The sequence below is a fragment of the Prionailurus bengalensis genome, chromosome C2, assembly GCF_016509475.1.
Source record: "Prionailurus bengalensis isolate Pbe53 chromosome C2, Fcat_Pben_1.1_paternal_pri, whole genome shotgun sequence".
NCBI lineage: Eukaryota > Metazoa > Chordata > Mammalia > Carnivora > Felidae > Prionailurus > Prionailurus bengalensis.
The window spans coordinates 66,550,035-66,574,843 of NC_057350.1; the positions used below are offsets into that span (position 1 = coordinate 66,550,035).

The window sequence follows — 24,809 nt, forward strand, 5'->3', positions numbered from 1 at the left end:
TGTCGCTCATTCAACAAAACAGAACAGCCACAGCGCCCCTGCCCACCAAATACCGGTACCCTCCCCTCTCCTCTCAGGAAACTGCCACTGGCATTCCTGATGAGCGACCCTGGCAGGGCTCGCCTGTAGTTCCGAAGATAGTTTCCTATCCGTTTCCAAAGAAACTGCCCAGATTCTGGAAAGGAAAGAAAGCCCTGCCCCCTTTCCACTTTTCGAAGGTAAGTGTTTGATGTTTTGTGGATATATAGTGTCCACAGAGAGGTCCTACAAAATCCCGAATTTGGGATCCTCAAGAGCGCGCTGCTCACCTCACCAGGTCTCCGACCGCCGAAAAGCTCCAAACCCGCGTCTGGCAGCGGGACGCCCGCGGTCCGCGGGTCTCTCGCGGGTTCGCGGAGCTGGAAAGGACCGGGAGGGACGGGGGGCAGGGCAAGGGCAGGCAGCCGCGCCCATCGCCGCGCCGAGGGCCGGGCGTGGGGGCGGCTGGACGGCGGCGCCCGCCTCTGCGGTCTGCGCGGGGCGCGCGCTGCCCTCCCCGGCCGCCTCCGGCCCGGGCGCTGGTGGGGCCGCGCCTCCCGCCCCTCCCCTGGCACCGCCCCGCGTGGCGCGCCGGACCCCGCGCTCGGCCCAGGAGGCCCGCACGGCGAGGACGCACGGATTCGCAAACCGGGCGCGCCGGGCTCCCGGCGGGCCTCGCGGTCTGCCGCCCGCTCCGCCGCCCTCCTCCTGCCGTCCGGCTCCGACCCTCGGTCGGCGGGAGCATTACCCTAGCCGCCTCGGCCCGGCCCTCTGGCCCAAACTCGACAGGAACAAGGCTGGAAGGATTCCATGCAAAAGTTCCCTTTTTTATTTCTGGGATGGAGTCACCAAGTAGTGTTATTTTATGCTCTCTAGGTTTTCCAAAGTCTTTACGTTGAGTTTGTACTCATATCATAGTCAGAAAGATGAAGTTGGGGCACCTGGGTGGCTCAGTCGGTTAAGCAGCAGACTTTGGCTCATATGGTGATTTCACGGTTTGTGGGTTTGAACCCCGTGTCAGGCTCTGTGCGGACAGCTCAGAGCCTGGAGCCTGCTTTGGATTCTCTCTCTCTCTCTCTCTCTCTCTCTCTCTCTCTCTCTCTTTCCTTCCCCCATTTGCGCTCTCTGACTCTCTCTCAAAATAAATAAATAAACATTAAAAAAAAAAAAGACCAGAACATTACCTTTTCCAGAAATGTTAAAAGGAAGCCACAAAGGAGATGTCCCTCCATTCAAAGGTGTGTGAGCCTTTGTGTCTAAAATACCCTGAAGAAGTCATAGGGTGAGATCTGGAAAGGGTCTCTGGAAACTGTTTAGACTTTTCATATTTTCGTTTTATTTTAAAATCTCAGACGTATTTATGCTGGTTGGGAAATGCCACATTTTTACCATTGCCTTGAGGAAACCCTTGGCTGGCCACGGAGTCAGGGAGGAAAGCCAGCTGGGGCCACTCCCACCCCAACAAGTCCGCGGTGACATTCCTAGATGTCTCATACACAGTGTTACTTAACCAGAAGAATTCTTTTCACAGGAAGGGTTTTACTAAGGGGGGAAATAAGAGGAAAAGGGGAATGCCAAGAGTTATCTCTTGCCCAAGAGCAAGAATTAGGTCTGAAGTTGTATTCAGGACTCTTTCCAGAGCTCTCATTCTATGCCCCCAGATACTTTCATTTGGAACATGAAACTGAGGGGGACCCATCTGATCCTCCTCCTTGGTGTTGCTATAGTTAAGAAGGTTTTGGGGTTCCTCTTTTCCTTAGGACAGCAGACTGCAGAGAGCAGAACCACATCTTTGGTTCCGTGGTTCTACATTCAGGATTTGTCTTTTTGGTCTCTGTGGAGCTTTTATTTTACCTCAGAACTTCTCTATGCTTGTAGCTCATTATTCTCACTATCCCCTTTGCATTCTGCAAGATACTGGAATCTTTCTTTGAATGTGGTTCCCACCTGGAGTTCCAGCGTTCTCTTTCTTGGATGGGAGTATTCCCAACTCCTCACTTGCCAGACACAGAAGGTTTTCCGTCTTTCACCAAGGCCTGCACTACTTACCTCAGAAATGATTCTGGAATCTTTCCCCTCCTCCACATACCCATGTTGCTGCTCTTGTTAGACTTTTATTACCTTGGGCTGAATCACTTTAATAGTTTCCTAACTGGTTTTCTTGCCTCCTGTCTCTCCTCACCCCCGACACAGACCTAAGAGTGTCACTCTCCTAATAAAACAAACAAAACATTCCTCCTACCTACCGCCCACCCCATCCCACTGTTGCCAAACTTGCAGTAACTCCCCTCTGCAATTGGAGTATAGTCTAAACTAAACTACTTTCACAACTGTGAACGAGCTTCCTACCTTCTGTTCACTTAACACCTGTGTTCCAGTTATATGAAGCTGAGTCAATTGCTCCTCTTTGTATGTATGTGTGTGTGTGTGTGTGTGTGTGTGTGTATATATATATATATTTGTCAAGTTAACTAACATGCAGTGTATACAGTGCGCTCTTGGTTTTGGTTTTGGGGGTAGATTCCTGTGATTCATCGCTTACATACAATACCCACTCATCCCAAGAAGTGCCCTCCTCAATACCCATCACCCATTTCCCCCTCTCCGCCCCCCATCAACCCTCAGTTTGTGCTCTGTATTTAAGAGTCTTTTATGGTTTGCCTCCCTCTCTGTTTGAAACTATTTTTCCCCTTCCCTTCCCCCATGGTCTTCTGTTAAGTTTCTCAAGTTCCACATATGAGTGAAAACATATGATATCTGTCTTTCTCTGACTGGCTTGTTTCACTTAGCATAATACCCTCCAATTCGATTTACAGTGTTGCAAATGGCAGGATTTCATTCTTTTTTTTTTTTAACATTTATTTATTATTGAGAGACAGAGAGACACAAACCATGAGCAGAGGAGGGGCCGAGAGATGGAGAGACACAGAATCTGAAGCAGGCTCCAGGCTTTCAGCTGTCAGCACAGAGCCCTACGTGGAGCTCTAACTCACAAACCGTGAGATCATGACCTGAGCCAAAGTCGGACGCTTAACCGACTGAGCCACCCAGGTGCCCCAGGATTTCATTCTTTCTCATTGTCAATTGCTCCTCTGTGAATTCCCCCTGGATTTTTAATGCCACTGTTTATTTTGCTCACGCTCCCCTTATCCTGGATTTCCCTTTATCCCCATCTTTGCCTGTTGAATTGCTCCCAGACCTTCAAGATCCAACTCAAATGCCTTCTACTTTAATGAAGTTCTTCCAGATCTTCCCAGTCAGATCTGTGAGATCAATGAATGTCTCTTTCCCAGCACCCTGTGTTTCTGTTACAACACTAAGTTCAGCTGTATGTTATAGCTGGTTGTGTCCTCCTGTCTCCTCACTGTCAGGGCCTGCAAGGCAGGGTGTGTTTCTGACTCATCTTCATCCCCCATGGCAATTGGCCACACACACATTTTAAAATAAATAACTATTCTTTGGTTGTATGTAAACTGTGTGCTTATTATAAAAATTCAAGTACATAAAAGTATAAGAAAGGAAATAAAACCCCACACCCTGGAAGAACCACTGTTAATATTTCAGTGATCATATATTCATGCATCTCTTTATGCACATGTCCATCTATATAGGCCCACATGGAATCATTTTGTGTGTGCTATATTTTCTTTCATACACACTCCTTTCTTTCTTTTTTTTTTTTTTTTAAATTTTTTTTTTCAACGTTTATTTATTTTTGGGACAGAGAGAGACAGAGCATGAACGGGGGAGGGGCAGAGAGAGAGGGAGACACAGAATCGGAAACAGGCTCCAGGCTCCGAGCCATCAGCCCAGAGCCTGACGCGGGGCTCGAACTCCCGGACCGCGAGATCATGACCTGGCTGAAGTCGGACGCTTAACCGACTACGCCACCCAGGCGCCCCACATACACACTCCTTTCTAATCTTTTCTTACCTGACTCTCCCCCTTACTACTCTCCCTCACTCTCAAATTATTTAAAAAGTTAAGCATGCCAACATAACTTCCTTCCTATATAGAGAGTTGTTTTTTGTTGTTCTTTTTATTTATTTTAAAGAATGAGGTGTCATAGACTTCTGTGCTTCTTGCTTTTCTCATAAATAATGAGTCTTAAAATCCCTCCAATTCAACTACTATTACTTGAATTCACTCTTTTATTTTAAAGGCTGCATAGTGGGGCGCCTGTGTGGCGCAGTCGGTTAAGCGTCCGACTTCAGCCAGGTCACGATCTCGCGGTCCGTGAGTTCGAGCCCCGCGTCGGGCTCTGGGCTGATGGCTCAGAGCCTGGAGCCTGTTTCCGATTCTGTGTCTCCCTCTCTCTCTGCCCCTCCCCCGTTCATGCTCTGTCTCTCTCTGTCCCAAAAATAAATAAAAACGTTGAAAAAAAAATTAAAAAAAAAAATAAAGGCTGCATAGTGTTTAAGATATGCCAAAATTTGTTTACAAGTTCCTCTATTCATGGCATTCAAATTCTTTAAAAAAAAATTGCCACTGCCATGAATGTTTCAATAAACATCTGTATATGTATATCCAAATGGCTTGATACTTTAATTTCTGAGGGATTAATTCCTAAATATGAGATCTATTTAAAATGTTAAATAGGTTGCCTTCTAAAAGGCTGTAACAATTTGCTCTGTATAGCTTTAGCCATTCTGATAAGTGAATAGAGGTAGTTTGGTGTTCCATTATTTGTATTTCACTGATTACTAGTGAAGCTATTTTCTCCCGCTTTGGATTTTCTGTTCTGTAATTGCTTTTTCATATACCTTAATTCATTTTTCTTCTTGAGTTCCTGGTCTTTGTCTTTTCAAAGTGTAAGAATTGCTTATACATTACAGATGGTAACTCTTTAATATGTTGTATGTGTTTCATGTACTTTCCCTAATCTCTTGTTTATCTTTTAACTTTCTTTGGAATTTTAAAAATCAACTACAACTTATTCAAGTTGACATCAAATTAATTTCACATGCCTTAGGATTAGAGACAATACATTACTTAGGAAACCAAATGGATTTTGCAACTTCCTTGGGAAACCAATCTTCTATTTCAGTATTTCATAATTTATTCCAGAATTGTTATATCATCCTACTTCTTAATGCCATACTCAGTCACTATTAATCCACTTTGCCCCATTCACAAATGTATTTGTGTTTATATTATAGCACAAATTTTCTATATATTGTTATCTGTCAGAGTCACATTAAATAGACTATTTTGATCATCAAAATTGTGTTTAGCGAAGTGTTAACACATTTAGTGGTTATTGTTTATTTTTTTCTGTCCCAAATTCACTCCTTTGGGAAAATGCCTCCTGCTGTCCCTCCCATGAAATTCTAGAGGTCTGCCAATCTTGGAACTCCACTCTTTTTTTGACCACAATAGTGGTAATAACCCATACTAGAACAAATGGTCTCCCTGTTGCAGGAATTTGAATACTGAATTTTAGGTTGGCATTATCTTAAAATGATTGTCCTTAATTCCGGCACTAAAATCCTCAGATATACCCTGTTGCTTTTAATTTTATATATTTAATTATTTTCTTAGTGGTTGCTCTGGGCATTGTAATTAACATGTGAACTTAATGTATTTGGAGTAATACCAAATTCATTTTCATAGCATACAAAATCTTGCTCCAACAAAGCTCCATTCCCTCCTCTCTCTTTTGTACTATTATTTTTACACAATATTATTTGTGTTATTTTATACATTATAAGCCCATCAACACAGTTTTATAATTTTCTTCATGTGGATTCTAGTTACTGTCTAGTAAGTAACCTTTTACTTTAACCTAAGGACTCCTTTTAGCATTTGTTGTGGGTCAGGTCTGCAAACCACAAACTGTCTGGTTTTGTTTTCTTGGAATGATTGACTTTCTCCTTCATTTTTGAAGGACATGATTGCTAGATGCAGAATTCTTGGTTGATGGTTTTTTCTTTCTGCACTTTGATATATCATCCCACTGCCTTCTAACCTCCATAGTTTCTGGTGAAAAGTCATCTGTTAATCTTGATGAGGCTTCCTTGTATTTGAAGAACCATTTTTCTCTTTATGCTTTAAAGAATCTGTCTGCTTTTCTACAGTTTGACTATGATGTGTTCAGGTATGGATTATTTTGTACTTATTGTACTAAGAGTGTGTTGAGTTCTTTTCAAATTTGGGAAGTTTTAAGCCATTGTTTCCTCAAATATTGTTTTTGCCCTTCCTTTCCTCTATTCTTCTGAGATTCCCAAGATGCTTATGTTGGTACACTTGATTGTGTCACACAAAGTCTTTGAGACTGGATTATCTCAATTGATTTATCTTCAACTTTCCAGATTCCTTCTTCTACCTGTTAAACCTGTTAAGCTTCTCTTGTGAATTTGTCATTTCAATTATTGTAATTTTCAACTCCAGAATTTCTACTTGGTTCTTTTTAATAATTTCTGTCTCTTTATTCATATTCTCTATTTTGTGAGACATTATTCTCATTCTTTTAATTCTTTACATACAATTTCCTTTTATTCTTTGACTGTATCTGTAAAGCTGACTTGAAAACTTTGTCTAGTAAGTTCAAAATCTGGACTTCCTCAGGAATAGTTTCTTTTGACTGCTTTTTCTCTCCCTGTGTATGGGCCATACTTTCCTATTTCTTTGTGTGTCTCATAATTTTTTTGTTGAAAAATTGGGCACATTAAATTATATATTGTAACAACTCTGTAAATCTGATTTCCTTCACCAACTTCAAGGGTTGTTTTTGTTTATTTTATTTATTTATTTATTTATTTTTGTTGCTGTAACTATCGCTGTTGTTTGTTTGCTTGTTTAGTGACTTCCTTGGCTTATTTTGTGAAGTCTGTGTTTTTTGTCCTGTGATGTCACTGAGGTTTCTGCTCAGTTAGCTCAGTAGTCAGCTGATTAAATAGAGATGTCCTTCAATGCTTTGAAGCAATAAGTTTTCCATCCTTTGCTGAAGAGGTGTGTGTGTGTGTGTGTTGGGGCAAGACTTTAATGCTCTAGCAGTTTACAACTCTGATTTAGCCTTCACCTCCTGCATTTCAGAGTCTCCAGGTCACCCAGAAGTGAAAGTGAAAGGGTCTTCTCAGGTCTTTTCTGGGTATGCACACAGCTCTGCATATATATTTGGCCTTCTACATCTCCAGAAACGTGTGAGAACTCTTCAAATCCCCCTAAAAAACGTTTCATTCTCCAGATTTTTCTTTTTTTTTTTTTTAGGCCAGTCTCATTCTCCTCAACTCGTTCTGCTATGTCAAGAGGCTGTGATATTAAAAAATTGTCACTGATCATTTTTGACGAACACTCCGGGGATAGAGCTTCTCTCAGTGACTAAGGTCTGAGCCAGGTCAGATAAAGATAAGCCCTATGAATGGGACTTTTTCTGGGAGGTATCAGATGGTCACATAATGACAGTTCTGTGATTATGGGCTGTTTGGATGGGGCTTTGGGGAGAACTCCAACTCCATTATGCACCCTCCATTGGCTGCTAGACTGCTGCTTTCCACAGCTATCATAGTTGTAAGGCTGTTGGTCTTTCAATCTACTACAGGACTGTGGTGAGGCAACTGGGAATAGGACAAATTAAGATGCTAGAAAGCTTATTGTTCTTATTGAGAGATTCAGCCACTCTATTTCAATAAATATTCTTTGGATTGTTGCAGGTTTTTAAAATTAATTTCCACAGTTCTGAAAACATTGATTTTGGCAATTTTTTGTAAGTGTTCTTGTTACTTTTATGAAGATGTGGATTTTTGGAGGCCCTTTTCCACTATTCTGGAATGCTTCTCCCATTGTAGTTAACTTATCACTAAGTATTTTATAGTTTTGTCACTATTTTGAGGGTAGTATTTTTCCCATTTACATAGTTGGCTTATATAGGAAAAATTAGGTTTAAAAAGTTATTTGATATCTAGCCATCTTATCCAACTTTATTTTAACTCCATTATGTTTTTTAATAGAGCCTTTCAAAAATTCTAGATAAATAATCAAAACCAAATAATTTAGTATTTTCCCAGTATTTACAATAATTTAACATTTTTTCTCATTTTTTTGCATTTTCCAACTCTACAAAACAATAGCGAACAGCAATGATGGGAAATTTCCTGTTTCATTATCAATTTTAACAGAAATGGCTTAATAGTTTCCATGTTTAGAGTAATTGATATTACTTTTTATTGAATGTTTCTATCATATTTAATACTTCTCTTCTTCCAACAATGAATGTTGAATTGAACTTCAATTTCACAAGGTTTTGGGGAAATTTAAACTTTTAAAAAATGTTTACTTATTTTTGAGAGAGACTGAGACAGAGCATGAGCGGGGGAAGGGGCAGAGAGAGAGGGAGACACAGAATCTGAAGCAGGCTCCAGCTTCTGAGCTGCCAGCACAGAGCCTGATGTGGAGCTCCAACTCGCAAACTGTGAGATCATGACCTGAGCCGAAGTTGGACACTTAACCAACTGAGCCACCCAGGCACCCCTAAATTTAAGTCTTAATGTTACTCTGGGCTATTGCTTAAAGGTAACTTGTGAAATATCTGTCTCATAACCTGGAATTACTTGGGCACCCAGCTGAATTATAAATTGAGATATTACTACAGAGACCTTGAAGAGGCTAGAGAACACACCCATGCATGTTTTAATGGAAACTTTCTGAAGATAAAATTTCTGTCAGAATGATTTGTGACATTAAGGATTCTACTTAATTGGAATGGGGGGATTCAAGGTAGATCAGAAAGAAAGACATCCCTGCATCAGACTGGCGGATGTGTTTGGGATAGGCAGAGTCATTGTTCTTGCTGTAGACTCTCCTGGTATTACTTGAAACCCAGAACATTGAATCAATGAACTGGAATTAGCAGTGGAACTCTGACTAGGTTAAGCCCTAAAGATCCCCTCTTCCTGTCCCCCATGCTAACCCTTCTCATGAAAAAGGTAACTTCTATTTTTCACCTTCCTGATTCCTCATCTTAACTCCCTTTTCATTTTGTTTCATTTGAAAATTAAAATAAGTCTCCAGAATTTTTACCTTGAAATTCACCTGAAAGTCATAGAATCCCCAGGCCTCATCCTTTTTAGCCAATTAGTAGCAACAGGCATTAAGACTCAGCACCCAGCTCAACTTCTTGAGATGCTCCCTGCCTGGCCTCAAACTAACCTCCAAAGGCTGTCTCCAGCTTGCACTGGTACTTAGAAGGCTGTGGATAGTTTGTGAATGCTACATTCTAAGAATGGACTCCTGTCAGAATGGCATTTATTCTTTTGTTGTTTTTTCAATAAATATTTATCAAATGTAAGAGATACCAACCTCTCCCTTTCCATGTTTTCTTACATAGTCCTTCTAATTTCTTGGAAGTGTTAGGGAGAAGGCTACAATCCTTCTTATTTTCACTTCCCACCTGTTGTCTCTCATGGGAGGTAGATTGGTTTGTATGATTGTTTTAGAAAAAGGATCACTGCATTCACATGGCCAAATCCCTGCTTGGCTTTTTTTTTTTTTAATGATGTTTCCCATAGGATATATGCATTCTTCTTTTCTTTGTATGGTAGACTAACTCGGGAAGACCCTCCTTCTGTAGATAGCCTGTGGTTGTACAAGTTCTGCCTATGCTTGGTTCAATATGGTTAAGTTCAATTTGGGAAGGAGGAGTATGAAACTCATTTTGGCTTCTAATCCAGGCTGTGTTCTTTAATCTAGCATTACCATAAAAACTGATATTTGGATTATTATATGATTCCTGAAGTGATAGTTTTGTTGTTCAGAACTCGGAAATAAGAGGGAATAATTCTCATATTATTCTCATTCTCAGACTCTATTTATTGGTGTTCATTCTGTACAATATCCTGCTAAGAGCTATGAAGAGGTCAGAGGATTATGTACATGGTCCCTGCCCCCAAGAAATTTGTAGTTTTGTAGTGTAAGACATTCACACAAATAACAACAATTCAAAAGAGATACTATCATCCAATATTTTGAAATTTTTTTCTGGCTTAAGGTGACAGATGCTGAAGATACAAAGATATATCTTCATGGTTTCTGCTCTCAAGGACCATAAAAAGAAATTTTCACAGAGAAAGGGAAACTGACCTAGTCTAAGAAGGGTAGAATCTTAAAAGGCAGAGATAGGAGAAGATAGTCCAAGTAGAGGGAACAACATGATCATGAACTTGGAGGCAGGAATGAAGATAAGCCCACTCTCTCAAGTCCACTTTGAGAGAACTGGGGAGATCTTTAAGGAGAACACTGGGAGATAACTGGACAGGTATATTGGAACCAATTGTGTGGTTTCCTGATTGCTGGCTAATCAGAGGTAATAGAGCCTATGGGTAAGTGTCTATGACCCTGGGTAGGAAAAAAAGGGTCCCAATGGACGCTAAACTCCTTAAGAGGAAAAAAAATGTCCACCAAATAAATACTTTCCTCTATAATTTACTTGGTATGTAAGCACAGAATATCAAAACTGGCAAAGCTTTTAGAGAAACTCTAGTTCAAATTCTTTATTTTAAAAATGAAGAAAGAAGTTCAGAGAGATGAAATGAATATTTGTATGAACACTGGAAGCATACCTAAAAAATACTTAAAGATGATGACAGAGTGAGAAATCATCCTAAGAAATAAAAGCAGCAACAGGATCATCTTTGACCAAGAAAGGCAGAGTCTCTCCAGAATTCTAATAACACAATGAGTAAGAACAGTTTCAGGAACCCAAATTAAATAATTTCCTATAAAGTGAGTGGGAAGCTTTCTGGTCTTTACATGTATGGATACTGGTCTTGTATGAACCAGGGGGACTGAGTCACAGTAATTACTAGATTATTGTAAAGGGTTTTGGTTTTTTTTTTTTTTTTTTCATGTTACAGTCATGCACTTAAATGACTTTTAGGTTAAATTTTCAACCCCCAACTAGCCTTTAAAAGGTAAGAGACGTCTTTTGTTGGTGCTTGCTGGAATGATGGGAGACCAATGGAAAGCATTGCCATTATGAGTTTTAGCAGGGAACCTGTCTCCTAGGCCTTACTTGTCAGACAGTGAGTTCCATGGGACAGGCAGGAACAAGATGTAGAGGGGAACACCTGTGGGAAACAAAAGTAAACATTGTATTAAGAATAATTAAATTAATAAAATGGACATTCTCCAACCCACCTTAGTCACCAAATGTTTAATGCACCGTGGCCCCACGCAGCCAGAGGGAGAGTTTTAATAAGCACCAGACTCCCCGAAACTAGATGTCCTGAATCCAACACAGTCGATGTAAAGTGCCAGTCCTTTGAGGTTGGGAAGACTGCTGCTTGTGCAGCCTTTTTGGGGGATGAAAGTTGAGAAGAGGTCAACCTTGGCATTCTTAAGCAAATGTGTTGGTTTTTTTTTTTTTTTGCCTTAAGAAAAACAGGTTTGGGGCGCCTGGGTGGCTCAGTCAGTTAAGCATCTGACTTCGGCTCAGGTCATGATCTTGCGGTTCGTGACTTTGAGCCTGGCATCGGGCTCCGTGCTGACAGCTCAGAGCCTGAAGCCTGCTTCAGATTCTGTCTCCTTCTCTCTCTCTGCCTCTCCCCCACTTGTGCTCTGTCTGTCTCTCTGTCTCTCAAAAATAAATAAATGTAAAAAAATGTAAAAAAAAACCAGGTTTATTTATTTATTCAATAACATACAATTCACCCACTTAAAACTTTATAATTCAGTAATTTTTAATATATTCACAGATATGTGCAGCATCACCAATTTTAGGGTAATTTTATTACCTCAGGGGGAAAAAAAAACATCTGGTGAGAATGAAATGTAGACTTACCATCTGATCCAGCAATTCCAATTCTGTGTATATGCCCCAAAGAATTGAACTTAGGGACCTGAACCCATTATTTGTATCCTCATGTTCATAGCAGCATTATTCACAGCAGGCAAAAGGTAGAAGTAACTCAAGAGTCCATCACCAGATATAAACAAACATGGTGTATACATACAATGGAATATTAATCAGCCTTATAAAGGGATGAAAAACGGACTCATGGTACAACATGGATGAACCTTGAAGATATCATGCTAAGTGAAAGAAGCTAGTCATGAAATGACAAATATTGTGTGATTCCACTCATGTGAGCGACCTAGAGTAGTCAAACTCATAGAGACAGAAGTAGAATGGTGGTTACCAAGGGTTGTGGGGAAAGGGAGAGAAGAATAAGGAGTTATTGTTTAATGGGTATTGAGTTTCAATTGGGGAAGATGAAAAAGTTCTGGAGAGGGATGATGGTGATGGATGCACAAAAGTGTGAGTGTGCTTAATGCTACAGAATTGTATAACTTAAAAATGGCTAAAGTGGTCAATTTTGTTGTGTACATTTTACCACAATTTTTTTTTTAAAGATGGGGCCATCATGAAGAGGCCCTTGAGAGAAAAAGCGTTTCTAGCCCATCCCCAGCACAACTAAAGTTCACGTGCAGAGAGAGGGTGAACTGCAGCGACAGAGAGGCTTCTTGCCTCTACTTGTGAGCCGTGCAACCAACACGCTACTTGCTCCCTAGCATGTTTCCTTATCTGGGAAATGGGAATAATGAAGCAGCATGGCTCTGATAGTTATTGAACTTTCTTGAAATGTAAAATTCCTTTAGACCACTATAGTATATACTCACCAACATAAATGGTGTAAAATGTAAAAGAAATTATATAAGTAAAAACAATGGAAGAAATCCCATACTCTTTAGCTGTCTATCACCCCCTAGTCCTCATTTCCCCTCCCCACCAACCCTTCACCTTAAAAACCATTAATATACTTTCTCTCTCTATAGATTTACCTATTCTGGGATTCCTTATGAATGGAATCATAAAATGTGTGGTCTTTTGTGAATGGGATTTTTTGTCTTTTTTGCCTTTAACTAAGCTGCCTCTGATTGTGAAACACTGCATTTCCATGGTGGGAAGTCCGGAGCTGTAGGCAAGCCCTGGGCAGGGCATTTGGGATTGTTAAGAATGAAACTGAAAGTCCTAAAATTAAAGAAGTTTTAAAAGTTTTTCTTATTATAAAATCATATATTTATTGTAAAAATCTCAAAGAATATTGAATAGAAAAAATAGCAAAATAAAAATCAGCTCTACTCACAACACCCAGAAATAACCATCAACAATTTTTTTTAAAAGTTTATTTATTTATTTTGGGAGCAAGAAAGAGAACGTGAGCAGGGGAGGGGCAGAGAGAGAGGGAGAGAGAGAGAATCCCAACCAGGCTCTACACTGTCAGTGCAGAGCCCCATGCAGAACTTGATCCCACGAACCATGAAATCATGACCTCAGCCAGAATCAAGAGTCAGACAACCAACTGAATCACCCAGGCACCACTAACAGTCAGTGTTTTAATATTTTTTCAGACTTTTTGCTATGCATATAATGCTCTCACATATACTTTATTGTATTAAAATGTTTTTACATATTTTTCTGATTATAAAATTTAGAGATGTTTATTGTAAAGCTATTGAAACAATACACAAATATAGATTTAGAATGTACTTGGTAATCTCTCCATATAGATATGTTTTGACTTAAGAATACGTCATGATATTTTTCATGTTAGTTCACAGGAATTTATTTCATATTTGTCAACAGTTGCCTTAATAGCCCATTATATGAATGTGCCATTGTGTTTTAGCATTATCCATTGATAAAATGTGTGTAGCCTCTAATTTCTCACTGAAATGACATAATCCAGATATTTATACTTGTTTCTTTGTGCTAGTATTTCCTAGAAGTGGAATTTCTGGATCAAAAGATATGGAAATACACTGTTCTGTAAACTGTTTTTTTTTTAAACCTATTGTATATTATGAACCTCTTTTCATTAAGTATTTAATTTAGCTGCCTGTTATTGTAATCTACAAATGTAATAATTTATTTTTCCAAGCTCCTAGCACTAGACATTGAGTTGTTTCTACATTTTCACCATTATAAACAACTTTGCAATAAACATCACTTAGCTAAATCTTCACATGCACATTTAAAATTATACTTTTTAAAAAATGTTTTATTTATTTTTGAGAGGTAGGGGAGGAGATACAGAGAGAGGGAGACACAGAATCCGAAGCAGGCTCCAGGCTCTGAGCTGTCAGCACAGAGCCTGACGCAAGGCTCAAACCCATGGACCATGAGATCATGACCTGAGCCCAAGTCAGACACTCAACCAACTGAGCCACGCAGGTACCCCTAAAATTATACTCTTAAGATGAATTCTTAGATTTAGAATTGTTCATTCAAGGAGTATACACACATTAAAAATAATTATGTTTATTGTTTTTTCTTATTAAAGAAATAATATATGGTTATCCTGCATTAGAAAATACAGATAGGCAAGGAAATCAGATATGTATAACCTCACCACCCAGAAGTAACCATTGGTAATGCTGTGGAGGTGAACATTGGTAACTAGTCTGACCACATATTTTTTTTACATGAATACAAATACAGAGTATATTCTACTTTGAATACTTACAATAAGCATCTTTTCATTTATTTCCAATATCAATTTTAATACCTTCATAGTGTTATATCTTATAGATGCACCAAAATTTAGTTTCATAATTCTTATTGCTTGGCATTTAGCTTGTTAATGAACATATTTAAAAAGCTTTTCAGGTGAATGCAGTACATATGAGGGGAATCATCTTACTGTCAAGAATACCTGAACAAAAGGCTCCCGCCTTTTTATGGACCTGTGGGCCAGGGGGAGGGAGAGGGAGGGAAGGGATAGTAATGGAAAGGTATGGAGTCAAAGTGGAGTAAAGTGTCTCGACCAAGCCCAATAAAGAGGGCTCTATCTAGAGGCTTTTTGGTTAGGAATATAGATATGTACATGAGCATGGCTGGTTTGGGTGGGGAGAAAGAGGGCTGAGTCCTTGACTGTGACTTCTGCCAGAAAATTGCCATGCTTTGGCAATGCATCAAGTCTGGTGTGGGGAAGGCAGCTTCTACCTATGTAGCCAGACAGGCAAAGCCTTATAATTTCTTATGATCGGGTCTGAAATATCACACATAGGATTTTGGCCTGGGGCTGGATTCCTCAGTACATGATGACAAATTGCCAAAATTTGTCCCATATCCCTTCCCACCAGAGTATGTGAGAGTGACAGTTGAAATGGAAGTTTGTCAGGGACTCAGTAGGGAGGACTGAAGGGATTTCTTCTGGGATATATAAACTGACATCTGAGGGCAAGACACAGAGTTCAGCATGACTGGGCAACTGAATGAGCCCCAGAGAATCCTAAATAGGCTAAGCCAGGATCTGATTTAATGGGTCCCCTCCTTTTGGGAGATGTGACTGAGTCATCTCCATATCCACTAGACTGAGGGCTCTACTTTTAGAGTGAATTCTAAGCACATATCGTGTGAATGCTTGGCTCTGCTCCATGACCTCAGAAAGTTATGATAAATCTTCTAAATTTTGTTTAAAGTTTATTTATTTTGAGAGAGGACAGAGAGAGAGCACAAGTGAGAGAGGGACAGAGAGAAAGATAGAGGGGAGAGAGAGAGAGAGAAAGAGAGAGAGAGAGAGAGAGAGAGAGAGAGAGAGAGAGAGAGAGAGAAAGAATCCCAAGCACACTTCACTCTGTCAGAGCAGAGCCCAACATGGGGCTTGAACTCACGAACTATGAGATCATGACCTGAGTCAAGATCAAGAGTCGGACACTTAACTGACTGAGCTACCCAGGTGCCCCAAATATTCAAAATTTTAATTTTTTTCTTAGGAAATAATCTGTTTTGGTTGATTCCTCTTGAGTTTCCTCTAAGCCCTTTTGATTATTTTCAACTTGCACTATTTCTCTGAGTAATGGGTTTTCTTAGTCCATTACCCACTGTGTATAGTGCTTGTATTAAATTTTCCTGCTTCAAGATTTAAATACTGTGAAATTTAACAGAGAATAAGCACTCTCTGGTTAGCTCATCCAAAACCTCATTATTTCATAAACTTTTATCGCATCTCCTTTTAGTCATAATTGTTTTGGTCTGGTCTATTCTTTTTTTAACCCATAAGATGGATTATTCTCAAGCCCTTTGGCCACTCTATGTGGACCTTCCTGAGTTTCATTAAATTATTATTATTACTACTATTATTATTTTGAGTAACTATCATAGGGAAGAACTGTTGTAGGTTCTCAGAGAGGGACACAAAGTTGAATAACTTATGGTTCCTTATGAACCTAGTATTCTCTTACCTTGGCCTACAGAATTAGCCCATTGGGCCAAGTCTTTGGAGTGGAGATAGGACAGGACATTGCAGGTGGACAATCTATTTGCTAAGCCACAGGGATGTTTGACTCTTCAGTAATGAAGAGAAGAACTGATGGAAGTTAATTTCTTTAATTCTTTGTGTCATGGAAATAGATTCTCCACAAGAATAAGGGTGAGTGAACCTCATGTTTCCAGCTTTTGCCTAGATCTCCCTATAATGAGTTCTGACACCAACTACCCAGAATTAGGCTAAACTTTACAGGTTAATGGCATAGTCCTCCACAAGACTGCCTTCACTTTACATACCGGCTGTAAGTTCAGGGATGCTCAGGCCAACTTTTAACCTGATGGCTACAAATTTCAGCGTTCCCACTATCCTCTCAGGTTTGATAATATTTTAGGATGACTTAGAGAATTCAAGAAAGTGCTATACTTATAGTTTTTATTATAGTAAAAGGATACAAAGCAAAATCAGCCAAAAGAAGAGACATGTAGGGCAGGTTGGGAATATCTCAAGCTCCCATCATCCTCAAGGACATATTGCCTTCCTGGACAACACATCTATGTGTGATAATACACACAGCAGAGGAAAGCTTACTTGAGCTTTGGTGTCCAGAGTTTTAACTGGTATTTCATTATATAGCCGTGATTGAATCATTACCATGTAGCTGAACTCAATCTCCAGACCTCTCCCTTTTCTAGAAGTTGAATTGATATCACATCACTTAAAACCCCAACCATCTGGCATAGCTAGCCTCCATCCTGAGTCATCTCATTAGCATAAATGATCTAGGGGCCCATCATAAGTCACCTTGCTAACAAAAACTATCACGTATGGTCTGAGGGACTGACCATGAATTACTCCAAAATTTCCTATTTTGGAGTCTCTCCTATTACTCCAAAAATTCCAGGGATTTAGAGATTACCTCCCAGGACCCAGCGGCAAAGGCCAGCCAAATTTTTTATTACACAGTCCCCTTGAGGTCTCTCCCTAAGCACCTCAACACTGGCCTCCAGGAGTCATGGTTTCTCCTCTACCTTGCAGGCCCTATGTTCACAACAGGTGCACTGCCTTCTGGTAGTACCTGCTCTCAGGCTGGCAGAACTAAGACATTACTCTGTAGCTAATTATTAGAGCTCAAGCAAATCCACACAAAATAGTCCAACATCTACACAGGAAATACTCATATGATAGCAGGGGGATCAGTATTCTGCATTTCCAATCTGGCTTCTTTTTCTTCCTCCTTTTGTAGAAGACAAAGAAAGTTGTGAGGTTTGGTTTTGCTAAAAAGTTTTGTCTTCAGAAATGTTAAGGGAATGTTAGGGAGAGCTTGGGCAAACCAGGCATTCCCATATGCTGTTGATGGCATTACTTTTTAGAGAGTAATTTTTACGTAGCTAAATGAATGTAACAATAAATTGAGAGGGACTTCTGTTCATAAATTTCATTTAAAACTGAAAGTTGACACCACAAGACACTAGGTAAGAAAAACTAGATATGTATACATTTTCCAGAGAGCCATCAACTGATCACTTTGAGATGGGGTCAAACACCTCCGTAGAGCTTCTGGAAGGAAGGAAAAGTGGCACCACCACCACCACCACCACAACCACCTCAACAGCATTCTGAGTCTATTTAAGAAGACAGGAGGAATGGGAGAAATGGTCAATAGTGGTCTTCTGATAATAGACTACAGTGATCATGGTGAGAGGTTTTCCTTTCCTTGGGTGACAGAAGGATGAGTGCTTTCCCTTCCCCGAATCCAAGTGAGTGGGGAAGCCAAGAGAATCATTAATAGAAATTAGGGACACCAGAAAGAAAGGGAGATAAACATTTCATTTCCAAATAAGGTCTGCTTAGGCATATACAGGTCTATTTTCCCCTGTGCCTACCTAATATGGGAAAAAGAATTGGAGAAAGTGTATAGCAGCTGGCTTTCCATGATGTAGTGTGGCAAGGACACTTGTTTGTCCTATGTATTGAGAGGATCCTACAGAAAGTATCTGTGCTTGAATTATCTAGCCAGTACTCCATCCAAGAAGGTTACCTATTTGGAGAGCAATAGCCGTGGAGTGAAGGACCCCAGTGGTCCTGTATTAGAAGCTAAGGTGGGGAATGAATAGAAGGTTGAGCTGGAGCCAGATCATCTTTGTCAGGGGAGCTATGCAGCAAAGAGGGAGGCTTCACCAGACCCCTTCAAAGAACTCAACATTTTGATGCCTGCCACACAAATAACATCAACTATCTGCCTGGCTTAGCCAGAGAAGCAGCACAGCCAAGATATTTAAAGAGGCGTTTGCCTTTTACCTTGCCTCCATTCCATTTCTATCATTGAAGGAGCTCCTAGGTCTCTCAAGGAAAGGTAGAGCTTTGAATCAGCTTTGAAGTTTTAAATGGACTGGAAATGTATGGAATTTTCTCAAGACACCCTTAAGATCCTGAAGTGTATTCAATATAACATCATTAAAAGTGGTGATTGTCAGGGGCACCTGGGTGGCTCAGTTGGTTAAGCATCCAACTCTTGGTTTCCCCTCACAGTTCATGGGATAAAGCCCCACATCAGGCTCTGTGCTGACAGCATGGAGCCTGCTTGGCATTCTCTCTCCCTCCTCTCTCTCTGCCCCTCCCCTGCTTGCACATGTTCTCGCTCTCTCTCAAAATAAATAAACATAAAAAAAGCGACAATTGGTAAAACAAAACTACTTCATGTTTATACTCTTCCAAGAAGAGAGTCTTTAAAAAAATAAACCAATTACATGCACATTCCCTTTGATCCTGCAATTCCACAGTTAGGAGTTGAGATGACAGGTGTAGTAGGTAATAAATGACAAGTTATATATATAAGGATGGTTATTGCAGCATTATTTGTAATAGCAAAACCAACAGTTGTGAGAGAAACAACAGCAACAAAAACTAGAAACAACACAATGCTATCAATAGGATACTGATTAAATCAATTGTCTCATAATCTCATATTTAAAACAAGATCTGTATGAATTGACATAAAACAGCTCCAAGATATTTTGTTAAATGAAAAAAGCAAGGGGCAGCACAATGTGCTGGTATACAAATTAAAAATGTTTCTGGAAGGATCCAAAAGAAACTTAAGAGTTATTTCTTTTGAAATGAATGACTGGGAGACTTATATTTCACTTGATAACTTTAGGTGCTATTTGAGTTTGTTTCTAAAGGCATATGATAATTTTTTTAAATGAAGAATTAAGTAAATAGGTTGTACAACAAGGTGAATGTACTTAATGTTACTGAACTGTACACTTGAAAATGGTCAACATGGCAAGTTTTATGTTATGTATATTTTTCCACAATAAAAAAGTAAACAAATACATGTAAATTCATTTTAAATATAAGAAGTATCAAGAGGAAAATAAAGAGCTGCAGGAAGAGAGAGTGTGTGGGAGAGCTCTGAGGAGGCAGTAAAAACAAATTCAATGCCTTGTCTTGTGACTCTCATTGAAGCCTATTGCACATGAGGCCTACTGAGTCTTTTATGGGGGGTTCAGAAAGGAGCCAGGACATGCATGTTTGTCTGGAATAAGTTGAGGAGGGCAGCCTGGTAATTTTTTATTTCCATCCGAGTTGTGATTAGACTCTGCACTGTTGTGTGAAATTAAAGAGCAGGAGGATTTATTGGGCAGTGTGACCAGTTTTCTACCTGAGTAACCAAGGGTTTGACTTGAACAGAGTCCCATGCAAAACCCGGGCTGGATTCTTGGTGGATGAGACACTGTCCTAGACCCATGGATGCTGAGAACATCAGAGCCTGAAAGGACCCTGGGTATGTCCACGTTTACTTGAGGACACTGAGACCCAGAGAATGACATGAACTGATCCAAATTGCATGGATGCTAAATGACTGAACTAGGATTGTACTTCCAGCCCTGGTCAAGTACTGTTTTTCTCAAAAAGTGACACCAGCACTGTGCTACTCATGGCTTGACTATCTTCACTCAGTTCCTCTTCCTGTTAATTACCCAACGTCTCCTCAGAATTGAGGGTCTGGAGTTTGATCATTATTCTTTTGAAACACTGAAGGATTCCAGTTGCTAATACCTTATCTATGTTTTCACCTACATTCCATATGTGAGCTTAGTGTATAGTTTTCTGGTTTTGTACTACTCTTTTTCACCAATTTGGGGAATGTATGTTTTTTCATATTTTAGTATCTTAGAAATAAGGATGTGACTGACAGTTGCTGTTGGCAAGGCCTAAGTCATGACATAGCTGTCATTTTCTGTGCTTGTGCCTGTGTGAACTTGTCTGAGACCTTCCACTGACATCTGCAGCAGGCGTAAGAAAGCTATGGCACTGGGGTGCCTGGATGGCTCAGTCAGTTGGGTGTCTGACTTCAGCTCAGGTCATGATCTCACTGCTTGTGAGTTCAAGCCCTACATCGGGCTCTGTGCTGACAGCTCAGAGCCAGGAGCCTGCTTCACATTCTGTGTCTCCCTCTCTTTGCTGCCCACCCCCACTAACACTCTGTCTCAAAAATAAATAAACATTAAAAAAAAATTTTTTTTAAAGCCATGGCATTAAACTTGTGAATGTGAACGCCAGCATTTGGGAAAAAATAAAAATAAAAAACAAACCCAGAGACACTCATAGACCTCCTTTTGGGAAAGGCAGTATTGCCAATACTTTTGATGGTATGGAGGACAATATTGTGTGGAAAAAAACAAAGATCAACAGTTTTGAATTGAAAATGATTCAGAAGAGCTTGAGTATGAACATGAAGACCTTTTTTTTTTTTAATGAATGCACAAGACTGATAGAAGATAGTCTTTTAAAATAGGACTAAAGCAGTGCTTTCCATACACTTAAAATATAAACTGTAAGTGCTAGCTAAGAAAGTACTTTTTAATGGTACATAAAATAATGTGAATTTTATGATCATTTGCACCTTAGATTAGATGAACTATGTCAACAACATCAAGCTTTAAAGAATAGAGTCTCATTTTTTTTCTCTTTAAATGAAGAGTCCCATTTTTTTTTCTCTAGGCTTTGACTATTTAAATAACATCATAAATTTCTAAAGGTCAACTAACACTCAGCTATGAACTCATGTAATCCTGTGGGCTTTTCCAATGCAAGGTTTTTAAGTACCATTTTAAACATTTCTATCGTTTCTATGCTAAATGGTCTACTTATATTTTCCTTATTTCAGGATCCATTTTGGCAATCTGTATTTTTACTAGGAAATCACCCATTTTCCTTAGGATTCCAGTTTGTTGCCATACGTTTTTCTTATTATACTTTTAATTTCTCCTGTACTTGTCATCTTTGACAGAATTCATAATTTTATCTACTTTTGCACAGTTCTTCTCAATTAGGTCAGATCTTTTGCAAAGGAGGGCTTTTATATTTATTTGTGCTTTCTACCTCTTTTCTATTACTTTCATTTTAACTCTAATCTTGATTAATTCGCTCTTCCCAATTTTTTTTTACTTTGTTGCTCTTTTTTCTAATTTCTTAAGATAAAAATGAACTTTATTTTTTATGTTTTCTTTAATAATGAAATCACTTAAGGTATATATTTTCTTCAGAGTACAGTTTCCACTGTGATGTTTGGGTTTTGGTAAAAAGCGTTCTCTTTTTCATTGCTTTATAAATACTGTATTTATAATTTTGTTTTGATTTCCTCTGTATATGGTTTTTAGTCTTCCTTACATTATTTATTGTCAACTTTATTGAATTAAGATGAGAGAATGTGGTTTTTAGAATCTGTTAAGTCTTTCTTTGTGGTCAAATATGAGTGATTTTTGTAAATTTTCTATGGGTACTCCAAAATGTTTTGTTGTTTGTTTGAGGGATATTAGACTCTATACAGAACTATTACATCAAGTTTATTGATTGTATTATTCAACTCGTATGTCATCCCATATTTTTTATATACCAGATTTGCCCAATTCTGAAATAAAGTATTAAACTCTATCACTATAAATGCATTTTATCAAATTCTTCTTGTATTTCTTCTAATTTTTTGCCTTATATATTTGGCTGTTATTTTGTTTGGATTATACACCTATCAAAAGTTGAGAAATAACATTAGTAAAACCAATGAATCATTGAAATAATAGAAGTTTATTGCACATACACCAAAGAGACAGTTTGCCAAAATATGAACTCAGACTCAGAGGTATATTGTTCTGAAGCAGCTTATGTAGTAAGAAAGCAGTGACTGTTTATTCTTCACAGAAATTGGTTATAATATTAGAATCTTCCTATATGATAGGGAATTAATCAGTGGTTACCTCAGATCAACCTTGGGAAACAGTTTAACTATTGCTTATGATTTCTGGAGGCACAAGCAAGAAATGACCCAGGTCACGTTAGCATTGCAAAATAAGCTAAATTAAACTTTGTTTGTATGACTGACCTGGTTTTATCTGCACAGGGAATTTTCAAGGTTGGTCTTTGTTGTTTTTTTTTTTTTTTTTTAATTTTTTTTTTTCAACGTTTATTTATTTTTGGGACAGAGAGAGACAGAGCATGAACGGGGGAGGGGCAGAGAGAGAGGGAGACACAGAATCGGAAACAGGCTCCAGGCTCTGAGCCATCAGCCCAGAGCCCGACGCGGGGCTCGAACTCCCGGACCGCGAGATCGTGACCTGGCTGAAGTCGGACACTTAACCGACTGCGCCACCCAGGCGCCCCGGTCTTTGTTTTTTTAACAACTTACACATTGCTCAGCCTGTGGTTATCTACATATGTATTTTATCTATGTATCTATATCTGTCTTTATATTGACCTATTTATTCTAAGTTTTGTTACTCACTACCATTTCCTTCCTTATCATCTTGGGCTCTTTTATTTGACTAGAGCCCCTTCTAAAGTATTTAGTGGGAAAACATAGGTGTTACTCTGTCTTCTTACATATCTGCAATCTTCTTTCACTGTGGAGACTGAATTATGTCTTGGCTGGTCATGGAGCTCTTGAGGTGCAGTCCTTTTCTGTCAGACATCTGTAGACGTTAGTATTCCACTAACTTCTGACTGCTGGTGATGCAGATAAGAGATCTGATTCTGTTTTTTTTATAATAAGGCAACTTTCTATGTGGAAGTTTGTAAAAAAATTTTTCCCCTTAGAGTTCAAAAATTTTACCAGTATATTCCTAAGTGTGTGTGTGTGTGTGTGTGTGTGTGTGTTCATCAGTTCAGCTTGGAACTTGCAGATCTCATTCAATCTGTAGACTTAGGTATTTCTTGGTCCAAGAAAAATTTCTCCTTTTATATGTTTAATTATTGTCTTTCCTTCATATGTACTTTTTCTCCAATCACATTTCCTATATTGTATGCTAAGTCTCTTGGATCTATCCTTAAGTCTCCCATCTTCTCTCATGATTTCAGTCACTTTTTATTTTTGCTCTGTGCTTCGAGATATTTTCTCCATTTGATCTTCTAGCCCACTAATTTAGGTCTCAACAGTGATCATTCTCTCCTTTCATTTATGCAGTATTATTTTAAAAATCTTTTCTTTTTTTCTTCCATTTCCCATTGCCTCCCCCATTCCTTTCCTCCCCACTCTGGTTTCCACCTTTCTTCTCTCTTTCTCTCCCTCCCCCATCCCTTTCTCTTCTTAGGGCTAAAGGTCTTTCTTTTTTCTTGCACTTGTATCTTCTTGGTATTTGTTCTGTCTGTTCCGGTTGATCTTCCTGTCTGCTATTGAGTCTCTTTGGATATGTTGTTATTTCCTTTGTTGAATCAGTGGGGCTCAGGGCTATTTGTGGTGTCTTAACAGGCAGCAGTCATAGATATGGTGGAAAGCAAAGTGGTTTCCTCTCTTTGAGCTCATTGTGTAGAGACAAACTATTCATAAGACTTTTATCGAAGCAGGGAGGAAGATACCCTTTTCTCCCTGGTCTGATTCTCTCAGCCTCAGAGGCAGGGAAGACATAGCTCACCATTCAGTTCCTTCTTGTCTTTTGGGGACCCAGAAAAAGCCATACATCCATGTGGGGCTGAAATCAACCTTTACCCTTAGGATCCACAAGATCTTGGAAAGCCAAGTTTTCCCTGGATATGTTGGTTTGTTTTTGTTCTGAGCACTTCCAGTGATGGTCTGTCTTATAGTCTTGGGAGGGGAATCCTGGCATCTTTCCCACTCCAGGACTCATATAGTGCCCATAGCCTCACATTTATTCATACACCCATAGGTCTTAGCTGCCATTTGACAAAAGATTGTAGTTGCTAGTTGATGAGAAGGCAACTGTACTCAAACTGACATCTTCTTGGTGTTCTAGTCCTTAGGCACTTAGTAAGCCCTTAGAAGGTATGAATACCTCTTTGACCTCCATGTCTAATTCTGTGACCTACACATCATCATGATAATGAAGGTGGAGAAGGACAAAGAAGAGAAAGAAAAGGAGGGGGAGGAGAATAAGAGAATGAAGAGGAAGAAAAGGAAGAAAAGCAAGACACAGGTGCCCAAACTCTTTAGTGATGCAGCTATCTTTTGAAGACTGGTTTTTAGTACAAAGAGATTTCCTTAAATCAATGTCTGCATCTAATATGACCTTCCCACCTTCCTAACTGTCTAATTTTATGAGGAGTGCACCCATGGGTCTGTATTTCTGG

At 39.3% G+C, this 24,809-nt stretch overlaps 1 protein-coding gene across 1 annotated transcript in view; it reads right to left on the bottom strand.

Moving 5' to 3' along the window:
- Positions 1-10,803: 10,803 nt before the first annotated feature.
- LRRC58 (leucine rich repeat containing 58) overlaps positions 10,804-24,809 on the bottom strand; it is a 48,090-nt gene continuing 34,084 nt past the window's right edge. Inside the window, exon 4 of the mRNA XM_043594264.1 lies at positions 10,804-11,081. Within this exon, the coding sequence (XP_043450199.1) occupies positions 11,023-11,081 (59 nt within the window). The 3' untranslated portion in view covers positions 10,804-11,022. The remainder of the gene's footprint in view (positions 11,082-24,809) is intronic.